Source organism: Oncorhynchus tshawytscha, linkage group LG20 (genome assembly GCF_018296145.1).
Source record: "Oncorhynchus tshawytscha isolate Ot180627B linkage group LG20, Otsh_v2.0, whole genome shotgun sequence".
Taxonomy (NCBI): Eukaryota; Metazoa; Chordata; class Actinopteri; order Salmoniformes; family Salmonidae; genus Oncorhynchus; species Oncorhynchus tshawytscha.
In genome coordinates this window covers 43,514,156-43,537,205 of record NC_056448.1, presented here as the reverse complement: position 1 = coordinate 43,537,205, position 23,050 = coordinate 43,514,156, and the positions used below count along the sequence as shown (strand labels likewise).

The window sequence follows — 23,050 nt, the reverse complement described above, 5'->3', positions numbered from 1 at the left end:
CGTGGTTAGGCTACTTTGAATATAATCTCGTCCCCAGCCTGCCTACGTGGTTAGGCTACTTTGAATATAATCTCGTCCCCAGCCTGCCTACGTGGTTAGGCTACTTTGAATATAATCTCGTCCCCAACCTGGCGATTTGAATAGAATCTCGTCCCCAACCTGGCGATTTGAATATAATCTCGTCTCTAGCCTGACGATATGAATATAATCTCGTCCCCAGCATGGCTACGTGGGGCCTAGTGTCTTGTTTTTAGTTATTTCCGTTCAATCCGTATCGAATTAAGAGTTCCCAATTAATCAATGACCTTAATTTATCAATCAAGTACAAGAGAAGAGCGAAAACCTACAGACACACGTCCCTCCAGGTATTGCGTTTGACACTCTTGGCATATATCCTCAAAGTGGGTGACAGGTCCCAAACAGCACTTAGCAAAACACCATCATAGTGTAACTTTACATTTTGTAAAGATTTTTTTATTCTGTGGGAGAGAAATACAGTGACAAACACACAGGATATTAAACAGGTGATATAATTTATTCCAATGACAAATGTGTGTTAGAACTACTTATAATATAAGTAGACAATTATATATTGTGTATTAACTACAGGCAATTACTGTCTATGTAAGCAATAATGCAAACGTGTGTATTATCAGGGAAAAGCCACACTTACAAAGGAGTGAAATAGCAAGACACACACACACACACACACACACACACAGGCACACATTGCAATGGAAATACTATGGTTTATTTCAACTGAAAGGAATGTAATAATGTACATAATTTTTTTAATCAATCTGGGTCAGACATCACTTTAAAAACAGGGTGTAATTTTTTAAATGATAACAGACAGATTATGTCCTAGCGTGGTCTCAAAATCAAAGGGAATGGGAATGTAATGTTGTTTGACAAGAGTACATGTTATAACACCACATTTAGGATGACTAGAGATATGTGTTGGAATCAAAACATAAAAAGGCCAGAAGGATGGCTGTATATATTTACAACCATCTGAAAATGAATGGTCGGCAAACGGGTAGTACGCAAAGTCAACTTGTATGCCTTTCCCTTACCATAACCTCACTGAAACAATACCTAACCTTAACCCTCTTCCTAAACCGACACTTAATTCATTTAACCTAAACGTAACCTGAATTCATTTTGGACCCTTATGCCTAAACTAAAAATGTTCCTTCTGTCGGTTAATATGCACTTTCAGGAATGTCAGGATGCAGATATGTAGAGTCGGAGCAATTCACTGTAAGTGAGTCGCCAGTGTGCGGTTATGACATCATCTTCATAACCGCAAAACAAATTGTCATATAAAATATATATATATATAAAATATATATATATAAATATATATAAATATAATATATATAATATAATATAAAGAAAAGACAATTATATATATATATATATAAAAAACACAAAATATATTCACATAAAATCTATGCAATAATCTAATACCTAATCATAAACACAAAAATAAACCACGTTATCCAGGGCATACATACAATATACACGGTCATTATTCAAAACGTCACATAGTAGTAATGCAAAAGCAGCGAGTTCCTGAAAGGTCTAAATGTATAGAAAACAAGATATAGTTTTTCTGAAAGGTCTATGGATTAAAATTATGGGATTATCTGGGTTAGTTTTTGCATTTCCCGCTCAGGTACAACTCGCAAAAAGTGGTTTCTAACCTCAAAAGGGTCTTTTCCGGGTTAAGTAAAGGTTAAATTACATTTGCCATTGATAAGAACTAAATAACGGTGGTCACACTTGATAAAAACCAGTTGCAAGTCTTAAAATCATTAATTAATTTACAATAATTTAATAGCTTTGTAAATCATACTTATGGCTGGAAGTTGTTCATGACCATGTGACTTGACCAGGAAAAACTCAGTCTTAAATTTGGGGATATAATTAAGGCCTCTTGTGGACAAGAGAGGACCATTGTAGGTCATAAATGAGTCAAGCTTTAGGGGTCAACCTGCTGTAACGCGTGCCGACTGAAACCTGGTATGTGGATCAGCATGTGATGCCACATAGGACATAAAATTAAATTACATTTTAAATTCAATTGGATAGAATTTGATGTTTGTCAACCTTTCCATTTCACGTTGGATTGAGGCCTGCGAATTCTCCTAATGTACCATCTAGCAGTACATAGTACACAACGGAGGGTGCAAAAATATGGACTCTTTTTGGACCACTTTTGAGGTATTAACTTTTAGGTAAACTATGTGGTTTTGCTGGCTCGGATGGCTCAGTCTTACTGTATACAGGTGCTAACTGTAAGATGCTTTGGATAAAAGCATCTGATAAAAATGACCATATTATATAATCCCTTAACGGAAACTAAAATTATGATTATTATTTTTTTTAAACGTGGCTGAAATTTAGATGCACAGTACACAGTCAGTCAGTGAGGCTTCCTGGGTAAATAACACCTTTAAACAGTACTGTATATAAACCTGTTATAAATCAGAAACACACCTTTCTGTTTAGTCCTGCTGACCTGACTCGACAGCCTAGAGCCGTATCTTTCCAGAGACAATGTCATCATACAGAGACAGAGTGAGCGGGACGTAGTCTCTCTGGGATAGGTCCAAGAAATACAGGGACTCCTGGATGGCCTCAGGACTGAAGCCCTCCTGCACCAACTTCCTCTTCTGCTGCTTGAAGGTCTCGGTCACATCTATGGATGTCTATGGAAGACAAAGGACAGAGTTTATGTTGAAAAGGGTCAGAGGGTTTAAATTCTAAATGCGCTTATGTGATATAACATTTTTTTGGTTAGAGTTGAAGGGATCGTTCTTTTTATTGTGCTTTTTTTTTAAATTATCCATTTAAGGTTATTGTATTGAATGTATGTATTTATAGCATGGTTTCAATACGGTTTCTGAAAAGACCAAGAACAAACTATTTAATTGATTTATCCATATTACGGTGGTACACTCCAGTACCAATCTGTATATTAACGTTACGTATAAAAATCACACACAGGTCATTAATAAGTAGTCACTCATTACGTTTAAAAAAACAAGTTTCAGTTTTGTGTGGGGATAATTTTTACCTGAATGGATATATGTGGTTTCAGGATTGTCTTACCTGGATCCGTAGAAACCAGGGCCACGAGTAAGCGGGGAGACTTTGGACCAAATGGTTGTAGAGTTTTTTACCATCCAGCTTTTGGTCCATCTTTAGGACGACGGCTGCCATACCTGCTCTGCCTTCATAACCTGTACATAAACAATGAGGATAATGTTACACACCTACTCAGTGGCCTTGTGGTTAAGGGTGTCTGTCGTGAGATTGAATAGGTTGGGAGTTTGAGCACTGACCGATTCATACCAAAGACGTACAAATGGGTACCAATGTGTCTCTGCTTGGCACTCAGCATTAAGGAGATTTAAAAAATTAAATAAAAATTAAACTAGTCAAGTCAGTTAACTTCTTATGGCTGGGGGCAGTATTGAGTAGCTTGGATGAATAAGGTGCCCAGAGTAAACTACCTGCTACTCAGGCCCAGTTGCTAATATATGCATATTATTAGTTGATTTGAATAGAAAACACTCTGAAGTTTCTAAGACTGTTTAAATGATGTCTGTGAGTAAAACAGAACTCATATGGCAGGCAAAAACCTGAGAAAAAAATCCAACCAGGAAGTGGGAAATCTGAGGTTTGTAGTTTTTCAACTCATTGCCTATCGAATATACAGTGTCTATGGGGTCATATTGCACTTCCTAAGGCTTCCAATAGATGTCAACAGTCTTTAGAATTTTGTTTGATGCTTCTACTGTGAAGGAGGGGGGAATGGGAGCTGAATGAGTCAGAGGTCTGGCAGAGTGGCATGAGCTGACCACGTGCGTTCACGTGAGAGTTAGCTTGCGATCCATTGCATTTCTGAAGACAAAGGAATTCTCCGGTTGGAACATTATTGAAGATTTATGATAAAATCATCCTAAAGATTAATTCTATACATCGTTTGACATGTTTCTACAGACTGTAATGGAACTTTTGGACTTTGCCTGCCTGCGCCTCATGAATTTGGATTACTGGGCTAAACGTGCGAACAAAAAGGAGGTATTTGGACATAAATTATGGACTTTATCAAACAAATCAAACATTTATGGTGGAGCTGAGATTCCTGGGAGTGCATTCTGATAAAGATCATCAAAGGTAAGTGAATATTTCTAATGCTATTTCTGACTTTGTTGACTCCACAACATGGCAGATATCTGTATGGCTCGTTTTTGTGTCTGAGCGCCGTACTCAGATTATTGCATGGTGTGCTTTTTCGGTAAAGCTTTTTTGAAATCTGACACAGCGGTTGCATTTTGGAGAAGTTTATCGAATGTTCCGTGCATAACAGTTGTATCTTTTATCAATGCTTATTATGAGTATTTCTTTAAATTGATGTGGCTCTCTGCAAAATCACCGTATATTTTGGAAGCAAAACATTACTGAACGTAATGGATATAAATATGGATTTTTGGATATAAATATGAACTTTATCGAACAAAACATACATGTATTGTGTAACATGAAGTCTTATGAGTGTCATCTGATGAAGATCAAAGGTTAGTGATTAATTGATCTGCATTTCTGCTTTTTGTGACTCCTCTCTTTGGCTTTCTGTGACTATGTGCAGACCTAACATAATCGTTTGGTGTGCTTTCGCTGTAAAGCCCTTTTGAAATCGGACACTATGGTGATTAACAACAAGTTTATCTTTAGAAATGGTTTATAATACTTTTATGTTTGAGGAATTTTAATTATGAGATTTCTGTTGTTTTAAATTTGGCACCCTGAAGCTTTCACTGGCTGTTGTCATATCGATTCCATTAACGGGATCGAAGCCATAAGAAGTTTTAAGAACAAATTCTTATTTTCAACGACAGCCTAGGAACAGTGGGTTAACTGCTTGTTCTGGGGCAGAACAGATTTTTACCTTGTCAGCTCGGGGATTTGATCTTGCAACCATTCAGTCACTAGTCCAATGCTCTAACCACTAGGCTACCTGTCACCTAAGGCCTTGTGATTGACTAGTTTCCTGGGGGTGTACTTGTACATCCTGGTCCTATGAGGCCGTCAAGGCTACTTCTAAATGTTACATACATGTTGTTTCATGTTTTTCACCAAAATGTCATGTGATCCTATCGCCACCAAAATGTCATGTGATCCTATCTCCACCAAAATGTCATGTGATCCTATCTCCACCAAAATGTCATGTGATCCTATCTCCACCAAAATGTCATGTGATCCTATCTCCACCAAAATGTCATGTGATCCTATCTCCACCAAAATGTCATGTGATCCTATCTCCACCAAAATGTCATGTGATCCTATCTCCACCAAAATGTCATGTGATCCTATCTTCACCAATCAGTACAGTTGACAATGTGGGCCGATGCAATTTTACAAAACTAATTAGGTAACGTTATATGCATATCATGCAGTTGCAACGTATTGTAAGATGTGGGTACTAAGCATGTATGAATCAGATAAGCATTTATATAATTTAGCAGACACTTATCTAGAGCATCTTAACCAGGGTTAGGTGCTTTGCTCAAGGGCACGTTGACAGATTTGTTTTTAACCTAGTCGGCTGGGGGATTTGAACTAGCAACCTTTCGGTTATTGGCCCAATGCTCTTAACCGCTAGGCTAGCTGCTGCCCTATAATGTTTTGTAGTGAGAAATGTTGGCCTGCATATTCATTTGCCAAGAAAAGGTGCTAAAATGGTTCTATAATAATGATTATACTAAACTGAAGTTATATTAGGCAAACATTTTCAACTAGGTCCAATATTGCTCTGCACCATTAAAAAAAATATATATATGTAATAATCATTTTTTTTGTACTAATGATGTCAGCTAGAACTATGACTTGGCACAGTGACACCATAGACATATGAATGATGTCAGAAAGGATGTTGATGACTTGGCCCAGTGACACCATAGACATATTAATGATGTCAGAAAGGACGTTGACCTGGCACAGTAACACCATAGATGTATTAATGATGTCAGAAAGGACGTTGACCTGGCACAGTAACACCATAGACGTATTAATGATGTCAGAAAGGACGTTGACCTGGCACAGTAACACCATAGACATATTAATGATGTCAGAAAGGACGTTGACCTGGCACAGTAACACCATAGATGTATTAATGATGTCAGAAAGGACGTTGACCTGGCACAGTAACACCATAGATGTATTAATGATGTCAGAAAGGACGTTGACCTGGCACAGTAACACCATAGACGTATTAATGATGTCAGAAAGGGCGTTGACCTGGCCCAGTAACACCATAGACATATTAATGATGTCAGAAAGGACGTTGACCTGGCACAGTAACACCATAGATGTATTAATGATGTCAGAAAGGACGTTGACCTGGCACAGTAACACCATAGACGTATTAATGATGTCAGAAAGGACGTTGACCTGGCACAGTAACACCATAGACGTATTAATGATGTCAGAAAGGACGTTGACCTGGCACAGTAACACCATAGACGTATTAATGATGTCAGAAAGGACGTTGACCTGGCACAGTAACACCATAGACGTATTAATGATGTCAGAAAGGACGCTGACCTGGCACAGTAACACCATAGACGTTCACTTCCTGCAGGAACTCCAAACTTCCGAGAATCTCTGAAACTTCTGTGGTGGCCACATTCTCTCCTTTCCACCTAGGAGGAAGAAATCAGCTTTTTAATTCACGATATGCAGAAATATTCAGCACATTTTTGTTGGTGTCTTGAATGCTCGCAATGTAACAGCCAGCATGATGGGTATGAGTGAGCGAGAATGCTGGCATAATTATTTTTTAGATCGGCGTCAACATTTATTCATCTAACTTTTTTCAGGGATGCAACAATAAATTACATTTAATATATTAATCTACTGCATGTATTTAATTATTTACCTAGATTTGTGCAACAATACATTTAATCAAATAACATATTTACAAGTCATAGACCTTTCAGCCTGCCTATCTATGTTAAACACTAGATGGCAGCAACAGATAAGTATAGATACAAGGTACAACTGCAAGCAGCCTCAACTGAAAGACACGACAGGAGGGCTCAGTCAAGAGGGCTCAGTCAGAGACAGGAGGGCTCAGTCAAGAGACAGGAGGGCTCAGTCAAGAGACAGGAGGGCTCAGTCAGAGACAGGAGGGCGGAGTCAGAGACAGGAGGGCGGAGTCAGAGACAGGAGGGCGGACTCAGAGACAGGAGGGCGGAGTCAGAGACAGGAGGGCGGAGTCAGAGACAGGCATTGAGGTGAGAGCAAACCTCACCCTGAAAGTGATTTCAGCTAGCTAAGAGTAAGACCATCGGACATCCATGCAGATTTTGCATTGTCAATCCTACTGTAAATATCAAAATAATTCAGTAACATGTTCTTTAGAGCCACATTTTCGCCATGCATTATAAATACATAACAGGAATTTATGCATCTCTTCTAAAGAACCATGAGCTATAATGAATGCTTATAGCATGTTTTACTCATATCATCACCTGTGTTTAATGCAATAAGCATTGATATTTATAAAAGGCTGCCAAAATGAGCTGTGTGAATGTTTATAGCAAGGTCTTACGATGCACTATAGGGTTTTATAAAAAGTGCATTCATAATGTGTTATGAAAAAAGGTGACTCAAAGAAGGTGTTACCCATAATTCACCTTCCATGCTTTGGCATACATTCTGTATGCCAAAGCATGATCTTCCACAGGGCGAGCTGTACATCCTGTACATTTAAACGCAGATCTCCAGTTATGGTGAACTAACAGAGAATTCACCTGATTTTAGAATAATTAAAAATGGCCTCCGAAGTTGCCCAGCGGTCCAAGGCACTGCATCGAAGGCAGTGCTTGAGGAGTCACTACAAATCTGGGTTCGTTCCCGGGCTGTATCGCAGCCGGCTGCAATCGGGAGACACGAGGCGGCGCACAAATGGCCCAGCATCGTCCGGGTTAGGGGTTTGGCCGGCCAGCCGGGCCGGGATGTCATTGTCCCATTGAGCTCAAGCAACTCCTGTAGCGGGCCGGGCGCAAGCACGTTGACTTCAGTCGCCAGTTGTACGGTGTTTCCTCCGACACATTGGTGCGGTTGGCTTCCGGGTTAAGAGAGCAGTGTTCTCAAGAAGCTGTGTGGCTTGGCCGGGTGGTGTTTCGGAGGACGCATGGCTCTCGACTTCCGCCTCTCCCGAGTCCATACGGGAGTTGCAGCAATTGGACAAGAATATAAACTACCAATTGGGGAAGAAAAATTATAATAAATAAACGTAAAGTTCCTCAAACCTTCATCAAGTGGCATTAAGTACATATTCCATGACATCAATCTGGCCTCAATCTCAAATCAATTGGAAATATTGGCACTAACTTAAAGGATTACTTTCAAGGTACGGAAACATATAATAAAAGTATTTAGGTGGACTATCCCTTTAATACAACTTAACTGAGTAAAGTCCCTAATACTGTATGCCTTCTAAAATACATTTAGAGATTTCAGCCATTGATATTACCACACCATTCACTTTAAAATAATAATTTACTATTTTACAGGTTAAGAAACTTAAAAGATTCTCTGCATTATTTTGCCAGAGTAACACTTTTAACACTTGGGGGGAGACCGACAGCACGGCACAAACGTACACACATCACAATCCCAAAAGACTTGCAGTCTTCAAGGTAGCAACAAAGCAGTTGTGTGGCTCATTGCCCAGTCCTGCGTCAGACTTGGGTACTTGGGCAATACACCAAACATTGCCAAAGAGCAGAGGGAGACAAGCGATGGCATTGTGACATGGGGACGCTCAAACGACAGAAGCTTTTGACCCCCTAACAAGCCTTTCATCCCACTAATCATGGTAACCACTTCCCATGAAGACCTTGGGCCGGACCCCCTCCGGGAACTGTGGCATCGGGAATGGGGGATGAGGGAGGTGGGGGGGGGTCTTGATTTTATGTGGAGTGTAGCACTCTGAACTTAACAGCAGACTGGGGTTATATATATATATATATATGTATGAGATAGATACATAGTATTTGAACCGCGGTCTGCTGTTAAGTTCCGAGTGCTACACTCCACATAAAATCAAGACCCCCCACCTCCCCCATTCCCGATGCCACAGTTCCTGGAGGGGGTCCGCCCAAGGTCTTCATGGGAAGTGGTTACCATGATTAGAGGGATGAAAGGCTTGTTGTGTTTGATTGAGCTAGCCAACTGCAATGGAATCAATAGCAAAGTTCCAAAACTGCAAACCCCTCCCACCAACCCCCCAGGAAGGCTAAAGCAAACACTCAAAAGTATTTGAAAGATTTCAAATAGTGTTTGAGCCCAGGTCTGGTTGAAAGGCATTCCCCCTCGTCCGCTCTTGGAGGGTCTTGCGTCACTCTGCTGGATTTTGTGAATGGACCGTGGAATGGCAGAGGTGAAGAGAGGGGAAAAAAGGCCTTTCCCTTGGTCGCTGTTTTGCCAACTTGGATTAGGCTCAAGCCAGCGCTTCCACCAAAATGCCAAAGAGTTAAAGGGAAGGAGTAGAGGAACAGACCTGGGTTCAAAAACTATTAGGAATCTTTCAAGTACTTTGAAGCGTTTGCCTTCGATTGCCTTGCGAGCCAGATGATCGAAGTGCACTTTGCGGTTAGTCTATTGGTTCAATTGGGTCAGGCAAGCTCAATTAAGCCTGGCTATCATATTTTAAATTATTTCAAATAGTATTTGAACCCAGTCTGGAGAGTAAGGGGGGGGGGGACAAACGGTGCCTGATTCTCTGTGGGGTGTCCCTCGGTTCAGGAGCTCATTTGCATGACTGTAGGGGAAGCTACTAAAGGACAACAGGGGATGATATGCAAGGCTGCCATTGTGATGAATGCCTGAGCAATTGAACGCTTGAATGGAGAGAAACAACAGAGGGGGACGACCCGTGCTGATCGCATTGGAAAATGAAGCTCAGTGGACGAAGACAAAATGAGGAATGACTCATGGTGATGGTGATGCCACATATGTAAACGGTAAATGACAGATACGCTGTAATATTCAGACTCTTTTAAGCTTGGTTACTTTTACCCCTTTTTCTGCCCAATTGGTAGTTACAGTCTTGTCCCCATCGCCGCAACTCCTGTACGGACTCTGGAGAAGTCGAAGGTAGAGAGCCGTGCGTCCTCCGAAACAAGCCGCACTGCTTCTCGACACACTACTCGCTTAACCCGGAAGCCGGCCGCACCAATGTGTCGGAAGAAACACCGTACAACTGCCGATTGAAGTCAACGTGCATGTACCTGGCCCATCACAAGGAGTCGCTAATCTTACCTCATTTGCACACACTGTATATAGACTTTTTCTATTGTGTTATTGACTGTACGTTTGCTTATCCCATGTGTAACTCTGTGTTGTGGTTTGTGTCGCACTGCTTTGGTTTATCTTGGCCAGGTCCCAGTTGTAAATGAGAACTTGTTCTCAACTGGCCTACCTGGTTAAATAAAGGTGTTCTCAACTAGCCTATCTGGTTAAATAAAGGTGTTCTCAACTAGCCTACCTGGTTAAATAAAGGTGTTCTCAACTAGCCTACCTGGTTAAATAAAGGTGAAATAAAAATACATAAAAATAGTGCATGATGGGAGTAGACATCCCGGCCAGCCAAACCCTCCCCTAACCTGGACGACGCTGAGCCAACTGTGCGCAGCCTCATGGTCTCCCGGTCACGGCCAGCTGCGACACAGCCTGGGATCGAACCCGGGTCTGTAGTGATGACTTAGACCGCTACGCCACTCGGGAGGCCCCCTTGTTGACTTGGTTACCTGGTTACTAGTCTGATTCTGCTTTAGCGAACAAGTCAATGTCTTGCCATAGCAACAATGTAGCCTTGTTGAACAGTCTGGTACCCAGGCTAGATTCCTTCATCAATCAAATATCCTAACTATTCATAAAAACGTCTGGTAATCGACTTTGACACAAGCATTTTGCTACACTTCAAGCGTTTCTCTACACTCGCATTAACATCTGCTAACCATGTCTATGTGACAAATAAAAGTTGATTTGAACATCTGTGTTCTTAATGCAAAAGGGTCCTACTAAGCGATACAGAGTTCAGTCAATTATTTACAAACAAAATGTTTAAAGTAATGTTTGGGGGGAAATTCGTACATGATCTTATGTTGGAGATATGTCCACATCCCACACCATTGGTTGCAGAGATACACTGTTTACACTTCGACCCCAAAATGTATTGAGAATATATACAGTCCTCTACGTATTTATTTGGACAGTGAAGCTACAACTTTTGAATTTGGCTTTATACTCTGGCATTTTGGATTTGAGATCAAATGTTTAATACGAGGAGGAGACAGTACAGAATGTCACCTTTAATTTGAGGGTATTTTCATATATCTGTTTCACCGTTTAGAAATGAATGTATCTAGTCCAAATTTGTTGGATGCACTTATTGTTTGTGTTTCAGATAATATTGTACCCAACAGAAATTAAATGGTAATTAATGTTGTGTTATTTTGGAGTCACTTTTATTGTAAATAAAAAAAATCTACATTAATGGATGGATGCTACCACGATTACGGATCATCACGAATGAATCCTGAATAATGATTGTGAGAAAGTTACACATGACATTATTTACCATTCATTTCTATTGGGCACTAAATATTCTGAAACACAACCAAAACAAACTGCAAATGCAATTCACAAGTTTGATGTTGTCATTGCGTACTAGGAATATGGATCCAAATACTAAACTTTTCATGACGTTTAATACACTATACGTAAGTGAATGTGTCCAAATACTTTTGACACCTTCAAAATGGGGGACGAGATGCATAAAGTGCATTCATTTCTAAACGTTAAAAACACGTGTGAAACTACCCTCAAATCTTTCATTCAATCTTTCATTCGAAAATTAAAAGTTTTAGCTTCACAATCCAAAATGAATACACAAGAGGACTGTAAGCACCTGCAATCAAACAGTGTTTGTTTTCTTTCAAATACTGAGCCAATGGAATGAATGGAATACGTCATTCTAATATCACCAAAAGACCCAACCCCCCCGACCCCCCCCCTTTGAAGAATCGGTTGAGAAACACTGCATAGGCTGCATCCACTTTACCTGAAGGTATCTCCGATACGGTCACGGAAGTAGACAAAGTCTCTGTGGTCCTGAAGCATGAGATCTCCAGTGTTGAAGTACACGTCTCCCTCTTTGAACACGTCCCTGAGGAGCTTCTTCTCTGACTGAAGCGTATTCCCAGCATACCCCAGGAAAGGATTCATGACCGACACCGGGGCCACCAGGAGGCCCGTCTCTCCTGCAGACACAAACAGGCAGGTTTTTATTTATTTATATATATATACTGTCGACAGTACAGAATTTAACCTTTTATTTGAGGGTATTTCACATACATGGGATCTTGGTTCAAACCAAATCAATCAGACATGTATTCACACACACACACACACACACACACACACACACATTCACACACACACACACACACACACACACACACACACACACACACACACACACACACACACACACACACACACACACACACACACACACACACACACACACACACACACACACACACACACACACACACACACACAGTGGTTAGAGCGTTGGACTAGTAACCGGAAGGTTGCAAGTTCAAACCCCCGAGCTGACAAGGTGCAAATCTGTCGTTCTGCCCCTGAACAGGCAGTTAACCCACTGTTCCTAGGCCGTCATTGAAAATAAGAATTTGTTCTTAACTGACTTGCCTAGTTAAATAAAGGTAAAATTCAAATAAACACACACACACACCAATGCAATGCAATTCTATGAAGCTGTACATCAAATAGTGCATAAGAGCCATCGTCAGAAAGGATCCTATTTTATAAACCTTTGCTTACCTTTATTTGCTTTGACACATCGTCCTGAGTCGGTCCGTATCGGCTCATATGTTTGGGGATCACAGCTCAAGAACTCAAAGGGCATATTAAGCTGCATGACAATGAAACAAAAAGTGTCAAAGATGGGGCTAGAAATAGTCAGTATTAGATACAAGATACACAGAGAGGCCGACGCCGCGCACAGAGAGGCCGGCGCGCACAGAGAGGCCGGGCCGGCGCGCACAGAGAGGCCGACGCGCACAAAGAGGGCGACGCGCTGTTGATAATACAGATTGTGTTGTTGGTTTTTAGTTGGAGAAACATGAAGAGAGGACATGAATCAACAACGCATTGATCTCCGTGTGTATCAACCTCCGTGTGTATCAACCTCCGTGTGTATCAACCTCCGTGTGTATCAACCTCCGTGTGTATCAACCATGCGCCATGCTTCTGTTCCATTTAGCAACAGTTAAATCTCTACAACTAAAAACCAACAAGACATTCTGGATGACTCTACTTTACGATACTCTGGCCCTGCCTTTTCTGGAAACACACAGACACATGTGGTCAGATACAACCTTTCAAACAGAATGATATGGAAGCTACACTGGGCTGTCTGGAAAACCAGGCAGAGCACATGCCCCTTTGCCCTTCCATTCGCTAATGTATACAGTTTTTGTCGTTGTTCTGAACCCACTGTAATACAGGTTATTTAATTACATCCATTGCTTTTTTGTAGTTAAATTATCTAAATCATATTTGCTGAATGAGTTTGTGCACCTGCTCCCCAAAAGGTCTGTGTACGGCCCTCGGGCAAACAGTGCGGGCCCTCGGGCAAACAGTGCGGGCCCTCGGCTAGACAGTGCGGGCCCTCGGCTAGACAGTGCGGGCCCTCGGCTAGACAGTGCGGGCCCTCGGCTAGACAGTGCGGGCCCTCGGGTAGACAGTGCGGGCCCTCGGGCAGACAGTGCGGGCCCTCGGGTAGACAGGGGGCCCTCGGGTAGACAGTGCGGGCCCTCGGGTAGACAGTGCGGGCCCTCGGGTAGACAGTGCGGGCCCTCGGGTAGACAGTGCGGGCCCTCGGGTAGACAGTGCGGGCCCTCGGGTAGACAGTGCGGGCCCTCGGGCAAACAGTGCGGGCCCTCGGCTAGACAGTGCCGGCCCTCGGGCAACAGTGCGGGCCCTCGGGCAGACAGTGCGGGCCCTCGGGTAGACAGTGCGGGCCCTCGGGTAGACAGTGCGGGCCCTCGGGTAGACAGTGCGGGCCCTCGGGTAGACAGTGCGGGCCCTCGGGCAGACAGTGCGGGCCCTCGGGCAGACAGTGCGGGCCCTCGGGTAGACAGTGCGGGCCCTCGGGTAGACAGTGCGGGCCCTCGGCTAGACAGTGCGGGCCCTCGGCTAGACAGTGCGGGCCCTCGGCTAGACAGTGCGGGCCCTCGGCTAGACAGTGCGGGCCCTCGGCTAGACAGTGCGGGCCCTCGGGTAGACAGTGCGGGCCCTCGGGTAGACAGTGCGGGCCCTCGGGTAGACAGTGCGGGCCCTCGGGTAGACAGTGCGGGCCCTCGGGTAGACAGTGCGGGCCCTCGGGTAGACAGTGCGGGCCCTCGGGTAGACAGTGCGGGCCCTCGGGTAGACAGTGCGGGCCCTCGGGTAGACAGTGCGGGCCCTCGGGTAGACAGTGCGGGCCCTCGGGTAGACAGTGCGGGCCCTCGGGTAGACAGTGCGGGCCCTCGGCTAGACAGTGCGGGCCCTCGGGTAGACAGTGCGGGCCCTCGGGTAGACAGTGCGGGCCCTCGGGTAGACAGTGCGGGCCCTCGGGTAGACAGTGCGGGCCCTCGGGTAGACAGTGCGGGCCCTCGGGTAGACAGTGCGGGCCCTCGGGTAGACAGTGCGGGCCCTCGGGTAGACAGTGCGGGCCCTCGGGTAGACAGTGCGGGCCCTCGGGTAGACAGTGCAAAACTGTCCGCAGAGCTTTTCGCCGGCGTGAGCAGAGTGCAAGCCACGAAGACAATAAAAATAAAAACTAGAACCAGAGTCATTTACACTGAGTAGCCTGGAGACGCTGCTTTATGCCCAGATTTAATTTAACCTTTTACCGAGTGGGCTAAATCAGGGTCACACAGAGTGATCCTCGGTAGTCTTAAACAAATCTACTTTGAATCCAAAGTATACACCTCACACACATGACTATGGGCTGAAAAAACAAAGACACCTGTACCATGTCAGAATATAGAGTTGAGATGTATTCCATTTTGAATTTGGATCCCAATATTACACTTTATGTACATCACATAAGACTGAACTAAAACAAAAAACTGTTTGACATAGAAACACCAGATTTTCATTGTCTTTAAAAATAATAATAATAATAATATTTGTTTATAATTAAATATATTAATACAATTCCACCCATGAGGCCAAAGAGGGCGCTTCTGGTCATTGACTACAGGAAAGAGTTCCATGAACAGGAGAGTCTCACTCGCTGCAAAAGTTCTTCGTCCGGCCTGCAAGTTTTATCGTTTGGGTATCTAAGTGATCTAAGCCCATCCCAGTTAACTACAAAGCAAAGTGCTCCATGCCTGACCTTGTTGAAGTAGCCCGCCCTTCCGATGGGTCCTATTTCATTGGTGTAGTTGACAAAGCCAATGCTGGCCTCAGTTAAACCGTAGGCTTCCCGGACATTGATCTTCCCAAAGCGTCTGGCAAACTCCCTCCAGACATCTGCCCTCAGACCACTCCCTGCTGCAACACGCACTTTGTGGGCACTCTCCTCAGGGACCTACAGAAAACAGATAACACAAAACACACTCAGAATCTATTACTGAGTAATTACAAAGCAGTGATGTAACTACTACGTTGTTAAACTGGCTATTACTGTGCAGTTACTTAATTGTAAAGGCAACTTGAGGTTTTACCCTGTAGGACCTACAATATACTAGTAGTGTACTGTGATATTACAGAAGTAATCTCTTTAATCCTTGTCCTGGAGACCCACAGGGTGTGCAGGCTTTTGTCCTAGCCCAGCACAAACTCAGCGGCGTCTCCATGACCAGGATTGAAGAGCACTGGGCTAGCGTTCATGTCCAGAGTCAATTCCAAATCTTCTCACTCGGCCTACTCAAGAGACAAATTTAACTAAATAAACGTGTGAAAAGTGAGTGTGAAAAACCCCAGACGAACCAGAGTGATGAATATAAGGTCTTACCACAGGTTGGTTGACCAGGTAGCGACAGAGCTCTCCAACGTACTGAAACACGGTCACATTATGTTTCACACAGTCTTTCCAGAATTGACTGGCAGAAAACTTGTTTTTCAATATGCACGTTGCCCCTGGAAACCCAATAAAAGAAAAAAGACATGTTAGAGTAACGTTACATTAGTCACCATAACAACACAAATAAACGTTTATTTATTTAACTTTAAATTTGTAAATCAGATAATCCTCCCCCACCAACAGTGATCATGCGTTTTAGCATATTCGTCACGCGTTTTAACATGCGTTTTAACATATTCGTCAAGCGTTTTAACATATTCGTCATGTGTTTTAACATGCATTTTAACATATCCGTCATGCGTTTTAACATGCGTTTTAACATACTCGTCATGTGTTTTAACATGCGTTTTAACATACTCGTCATGTGTTTTAACATATTTGTCATGCATTTTAACATGCGTTTTAACATATTTGACATGCATTTTAACATGCGTTTTAACATATCCGTCATGAGTTGTAACATATTCGTCACGCGTTTTTATATTCGTCATGTGTTTTAACATGTGTTTTAACATATTCGTCATGTGTTTTAACATATTCGTTATGCATTTTAACATATTCCTCATCTCTTTACCTTTGATAGGACCTTTGTTTTCGGGTGGGCAGCTGGACGGCACATTTAGGAGCCCTAAACTGTATTTACTATCGTTGAAATGAGACTATGACATCATGTTGAAGTGCCTAACCCTATGACAATATAGACACCCATGATACTTTTGGTTTTCTGCTACCACATCCTAACCCCGGAATCTACAACACACGGGTATGTATGGTTGCACTTCCAGGAATTGTGCGACTTTTGTCAGATTTCCCCCACTGCCACATCTTTTCCCTCCATGCTAAAATTACACTGTGGGAAATCTAGTTAGCTAGCTGGGAACCAGTCAAACGATCCCCATTGAGAAAATAGGAACCTTGACCGGGGTAGTTCTGGACTTCCTTTGGTTCTAGAACTCAGAACTTTTTTTTGGACTGCGCTCGTGACCATCCAGACAAAACAGAAAACCTTGTTTTGAAGTCATGACCTGGGAGGAGCTGGCAGGCAACCCAACCCAACAGCAGGAAGAAGGAACAGCAGGAAGAGGCCTGTCATTTGGGAAACACTGGTCTGTACACTAATGTATATGTGGCAACAAATATTGGGAGCCAACCTGGGTTAAAATACTAATAATAATATAATAATAATAATAATATAATATATATATATATATATAAATAAGATAGAGAGATATATAAATAAGAGAGAGAGAGAGAGAGAGAGAGAGAGACAGAGAGACAGAGAGAGAGACAGAGAGAGAGAGAGAGAGAAAAACACTGTATACGTGCTTGATTGAACTTGCCGACTGCAATGAAACCAATAGGAAAGTCTCAAAAGTGCAAACCCCTCCCACCTGGCAATTCAGGCAGGCTAAAGGAAAACAGTTGTAACATCTCATTATCTGAACCCATGTGTGTCATGGAACCTAGAATAAGTGCAGTTTGTTATTCTGCGTATGCACTGTAGTCCACTGAATTAGTGACACAGCCTCTGCTACGAGTACAGTCACGGCTGCTGAGGGAACTCTGATTTAAAGTGCAATACAGTTTACCAGTCTCAATTCAATCACATGATTTAAAAAAAATATAAATAAATTGTCCTGTTTTTAGTGCGACTTCTGATGACAAGCTGTGGCGTCAACGTATCAGGAGGAAGAACATATTGAAAAGGATTCCTCACCGAGCTGTATACATCCACCAATACCCAGAAGAGAGGCGGTCATGTGGTATAAGGGCAGAGTGATGTAAATGTTGTCATCCGAACGGGCCCCGCACAGACGAAGGAAGGCCATGCACATGACTGCTTTGAGATGGCCCACCCGGGCTGCCTTAGGAAGTCCTGAAAGACAAAAAAAAAAAGAAAGTGTACAGTGAAGATGCCTCTAGAGATGCTGATCTTGGATCAGTTTTGCATTCTCCCCGCTAAATGGTTAAGGATAGGATTGAGGGAGGGGAAGTTGATCATAGATCTGTACCAATGGGAAAACACCACGGAGCGGATGAAAACTACACCACTCATAATGGCCACGTGACATTAAACATTCTCACATTATGACATCATTGATTTCTACTGAAGAGTTTAAAAGCTTCTCCCTCAAACTGCCAAAGGCACACAGCACCAACAGTTATGTTTATTGTATCTGCATGAACAAAACTTGACTGAAAGTATGAGAATAGATTGGAGCATTGGTTGGACAACGGTCAAACAGGAGGTTTATCTGTCCTGTTTCACTGCATATCCCAACTCCTCCTGAGAGAGTGGGGTCACAGCCAGGGATCAGCCATTCCTGACAGTAACCCTGTGGAGCAATAAGGGCAGATTAACAGATTTCTAACACCTTTCGGCTCAGGGATCTGAACGAGCAACCTTTCGATTATGGGCCCAACGCTCTAACCAATAGGTTTGCCGGCCGCCGCCGTTGCCCTGTGGGCTAGCTGCCGCCCTGCCCGGCCGGGCTAGCCGACCTCCGCCCCCGCCCCCGCCCGGCCGGGCTAGCCGACCTCCGACCCCCGTCCCCGCCAGCCGACCTCCGACCCCCGTCCCCACCCGGCCGGGCTAGCCGACCTCCGACCCCCGTCCCCGCCCGGCCGGGCTAGCCGACCTCCGACCCCCGTCCCCACCCGGCCGGGCTAGCCGACCTCCGACCCCGCCCGGGCTAGCCGACCTCCAACCCCGTCCCCGCCCAGCCGGGCTAGCCGACCTCCGACCCCCGTCCCCGCCCAGCCGGGCTAGCCGATTTCCGACCCCCGTCCACGCCCAGCCGGGCTAGCCGATTTCCGACCCCCGTCCCCGCCCATCCAGGCTAGCCGACCTCCGTCCCCACCCTGCCCGGCTGGGCTAGCCGACCTCCGACCCCGCCCTGCCCGGCTAGCTGCCACCCTCGCTCAACCAGTTATAGCACAATGAAATGATAACAATGTGGACATGAACAATGTTTCATCAGAAGAGATTCATCCAATGTGGCAAAGCCGCAAACTGCAAAAACATTTATTTTTTTACATTTTTGCAACGGAAAACTAAAATTACCATTTCTTATTGGACAAGTCCAGGTAGTCCCTCTCTGACTTCTAGGTCCACACCAAAATACAATTGACCTTAAGGTCCTTGATGTCTCTTTTATGAAGTCTACAGTAAAGGTCAAGGTTCAGCAACATTCTTGGAAGTGGCCTGTCTCTTTTAACAGGGTGTGGGTCTTGTTTTACTACTGCACAGAGCCCTAGTAAAGCCCTCTCTCGGCAAAGCCATGGAAAACCCCTGGTAATGAAGGGGCATTGGCAACCATTTATACACATTTAGCACAAATTCACCAGTACTAGACGCCGTAGAAAAAGTTAGCTTGATATCAATTTGAAGCACATTTCCTTCTCAGTAAAATTAAGTTGTTTCAGACACTGTGAATTACAACTCTCCTTGGGAACCCAGGTTGGCTAGGAAAACCCCTCCTTATATTGGTGTTGAAAAGAGCTGTTAAAAGTGAGCGTGTGGTGCCAGCTTGGAATAAATGACAGAAATCTGTCCGGCTTAATAGACGTGCTGCTGACTTGTGCCTTTCGGCGTGGAAGAACTGCTTTCAACCTAGTGCAATAGGGTTCTCATAGCTATTTTCCCTTCTCAGGCCTTTATCGCAGGGTATTGGCAGACAGACATTTAGGTTATCTTCCCTTATGTTCTCTGATAATAGCTGTAGGCTAGTTTCCGTCTTCATGCAAACGTTTGCAGTGATATCCAGGCAAATGATTTTATTTCAGATACTATGTTTCCGTATCTATGCAAATTCCCATCCACTCACCTTTTGCCTTGAGAACAATGTTTAAGATGTGGAGTAATGGCCCCGCATGTATATTCAAGTCAAGTCGACATCAAAATAAATCAAACATTTACAATGCAATTGCAAATAGAATTTTCAGATTCCAGTTTTTAATTATTCAAATTTTATTTATGGTTACTGTCACCTCTGGAGGATGCAAACTCCAAGCCATATAAACGAAATACATTCTCTAAATCATTTTTTTAAGCGGCCAGTGCTATAGTTTAGTGTAAGCATTCACAGCATCTTTTGGAGTCGACTGCACCCGTTCTTCCTGATATGAAGTTGACCGTATCAGAATAACGTACTACTGTGGCCTGGTTGGTCTTGTGGTAATGCGTCTATAGTTTCAGCAGAGGTTCGAATCCAGCCTACTGTTCTTTGATACAAGCTCTCTCTATATCCCTCTATCTGTTCAAAAAAAAAAATCAACATAAACCTTAAAAAAAAAAAAAAAAAAAAAAAAGATTTATTTTTTGTAAGGATTAGTGTACTACCGGTTGTTCCTGATGTGAAGATGAACAGGAAGTTGGACATGAGGTCAGCTCTAGGACAGTCAGGTAAGGCCATGTCTGAGGCCTGCTCCACCTTGTCCAGTAACGTGTTGACCCCTTCATGGGGGCAGCCAATGTCCGTGACCCACACCTCAATGGCATTCTCCTTTAGAGAGGGTAACACCTCGCCCAGTGAACTCACCAAATCTGTATGAGAGAAAAAACTAAAAGTGAATGTTGGGGGTAGGGTAGCAAAATTCCAGTAACTTTTACCAAAATTCCCATCTTTTCAGAAATCCTGGTCAGAAGATTCCAGGAACCAGGAGGAAATAAACAGGAAGTCCAGAACCTCCAACCAGGATTTCTGGAGAACCTGGGAACATTACCAAAATGTTTCAGCCCTAGCTAGGGATTACTTGTACAGGCTCTATTTGGAAATATAAGGTACATTCCCTGCTGCTACAAGCTAAAGGGCAGATCAACAGATTTCTAACACCTTTCGGCTCAGGGATCTGAACGAGCAACCTTTCGATTATGGGCCCAACGCTCTAACCATTAGGCTTGCCACCGTTGCCCTGTGGGCTAGCTGACAGGGTAGCCTGGTGGTTAGAGCGTTGGACTAGTAACTGGAAGGTTGCAAGTTCAAACCCCTGAGCTGACAAGGTACAAATATGTCATTCTGCCCCTGAACAGGCAGTTAACCCACTGTTCCTAAGCTGCCATTGAAAATAAGAATTTGTTCTTAACTGACTTGCCTAGTTAAACAAAGGCTAATACATATATATGACATCAAAAATAAGATACAAAAAATACCTACCCTCATTCACATAAGGCATTATAACTAAAACAAAATACCCACCCTGGTTCACATAAGACATTATTCAAACTTAAAGCCGGTTGAATTGAGTAAGGGCCTTAGTTGTGCATGCACTTTAAATATGTCATTCCTGTTGTGAGTTTATAGTACATAGAGATTGACCTCTACATATTTTTAATATAGTACATTTAAGAAAAACTGGGAGAGTATGGATAAATTGCTCGATGCCGTTCAATCTCTTATTTGAGCAATAACGTGCATGACGGCATGCTTTGGTGGCGAAGTGTTTTGGTACTGTGAATAGAAACACAAGCCTCTTCTATGCATACTATAACTTAATGTAGTTATCATTTGCAATGCTCAGAAGAAATTTGGCCTCTCGCAATGAACTAACTGTAAATCTGTAAAATAACAATATTTTATATTACTATGTGCTCACCTGGGAATAAAGGTTATATTCAATATAATGAAGATCCGTTTCACATTCAGGAGATGTATGTATGTATGTATACTAACGGTATCCCTATGTGTCCACAGGTGTTTGAATACAACAGCCTACATTGACCATCAGATTACAGTATCACCCTCATTATTATAAAAATATATATATATTTACAACCACCAGTGCACATTGATACGCAACGCAGTTGCGAACAGTACGTTACATCAAACCATGCAGCTTTACTACATTCAAAAACGTTGGAGTAATTATGCAATGTTTCCTCTCCTAATATGAAGTTATGGCATTCAAATGTGAACGTGGTTCAACATGCCCAAATCGTGCAAGACGTCGTGCATATGTTTGAGCTTGTTACATATTCTGAAAATGCAGGTAGACATGTGTCAAATACGTAACACTATCTTGATTGACAGCAATCATAAGAATTACCTGCGCCTACGACGAGCGATTTCGCTCCGCAACTTTCAAAACAAAATTGGAGCGATTTGGATTTGATATTGAAATTGAGGAAAGCGACTTCGCAGCCCAGTTTACTGAGTCCGAACCACACACAAATAAAATCAGGCTCATTGCTCATCAGAAGAGCGACAATATCACCCTTCTTCAAGCCACCTTCGGTTCTGAAAACTTTCGCAAATTGGTTGCTTCTTTTATCAACGTCCTGGTAAGTGAGCGTTTGACCCTCAAACACTATGAAAGCCTTGTCAGGTATCTTCTTTGCCTGGTAAAGAAAGTTATCGAGGTAAGTGGTGACTCCTCTCTGCATACGAGACTTCAACGCCTTTCCAACCTTCCGAAGGTTTAGGTAATACATCAAATCCACCCAAAACAATGGGTAATTCATCCTTTGGAATACCAGAATTGCAAAAAATCCCGCGGCAAATGTAGTAAACATCCATGTCACCCATATCATCATCTTTACTCTCCAAAGAATGTCAGCTTGTAAACGTTCGGAGATGTTTACCATAGGATTTAAATGCCTCTACTATGCACATGCTACCGCGCATGCCCAAGGACATCACTTTCCCCATTGCGCAAAACATGTAGCCTACAACAGAGTTTCCCAAACTCGGTCCTGGCCCCCGGGGTGCACGTTTTGGTTTTCCTAATTTGTTATGGTTTAGGTTATACACATTGTATGTGTTATAGCTCTTATACATATAATACAAGTCAGGCACCATATGTCAGGGAAACAGGCTAATTGTAGATATTCTAATTGTAGATAAGAACAGTTAATTCAGGACC

General features: G+C 43.1%; 1 protein-coding gene across 1 annotated transcript; it reads right to left on the bottom strand.

Annotated features, from left to right (window-relative positions):
- Positions 1 to 733: 733 nt before the first annotated feature.
- Positions 734 to 22,807, bottom strand: LOC112247300 (long-chain fatty acid transport protein 6). The gene is made up of 10 exons (XM_024416020.2): positions 22,235 to 22,807; positions 20,532 to 20,735; positions 17,907 to 18,065; positions 16,121 to 16,245; positions 15,500 to 15,694; positions 12,937 to 13,027; positions 12,149 to 12,347; positions 6,619 to 6,716; positions 3,121 to 3,251; positions 734 to 2,717 (listed from the first exon to the last, which is right to left on the bottom strand). The coding sequence occupies exons 1-10, from the start codon at positions 22,770 to 22,772 to the stop codon at positions 2,541 to 2,543; spliced, it is 1,917 nt and encodes a 638-aa protein (XP_024271788.1). The 5' UTR covers positions 22,773 to 22,807; the 3' UTR covers positions 734 to 2,540.
- Between the last annotated feature and the right edge of the window lie 243 nt (positions 22,808 to 23,050).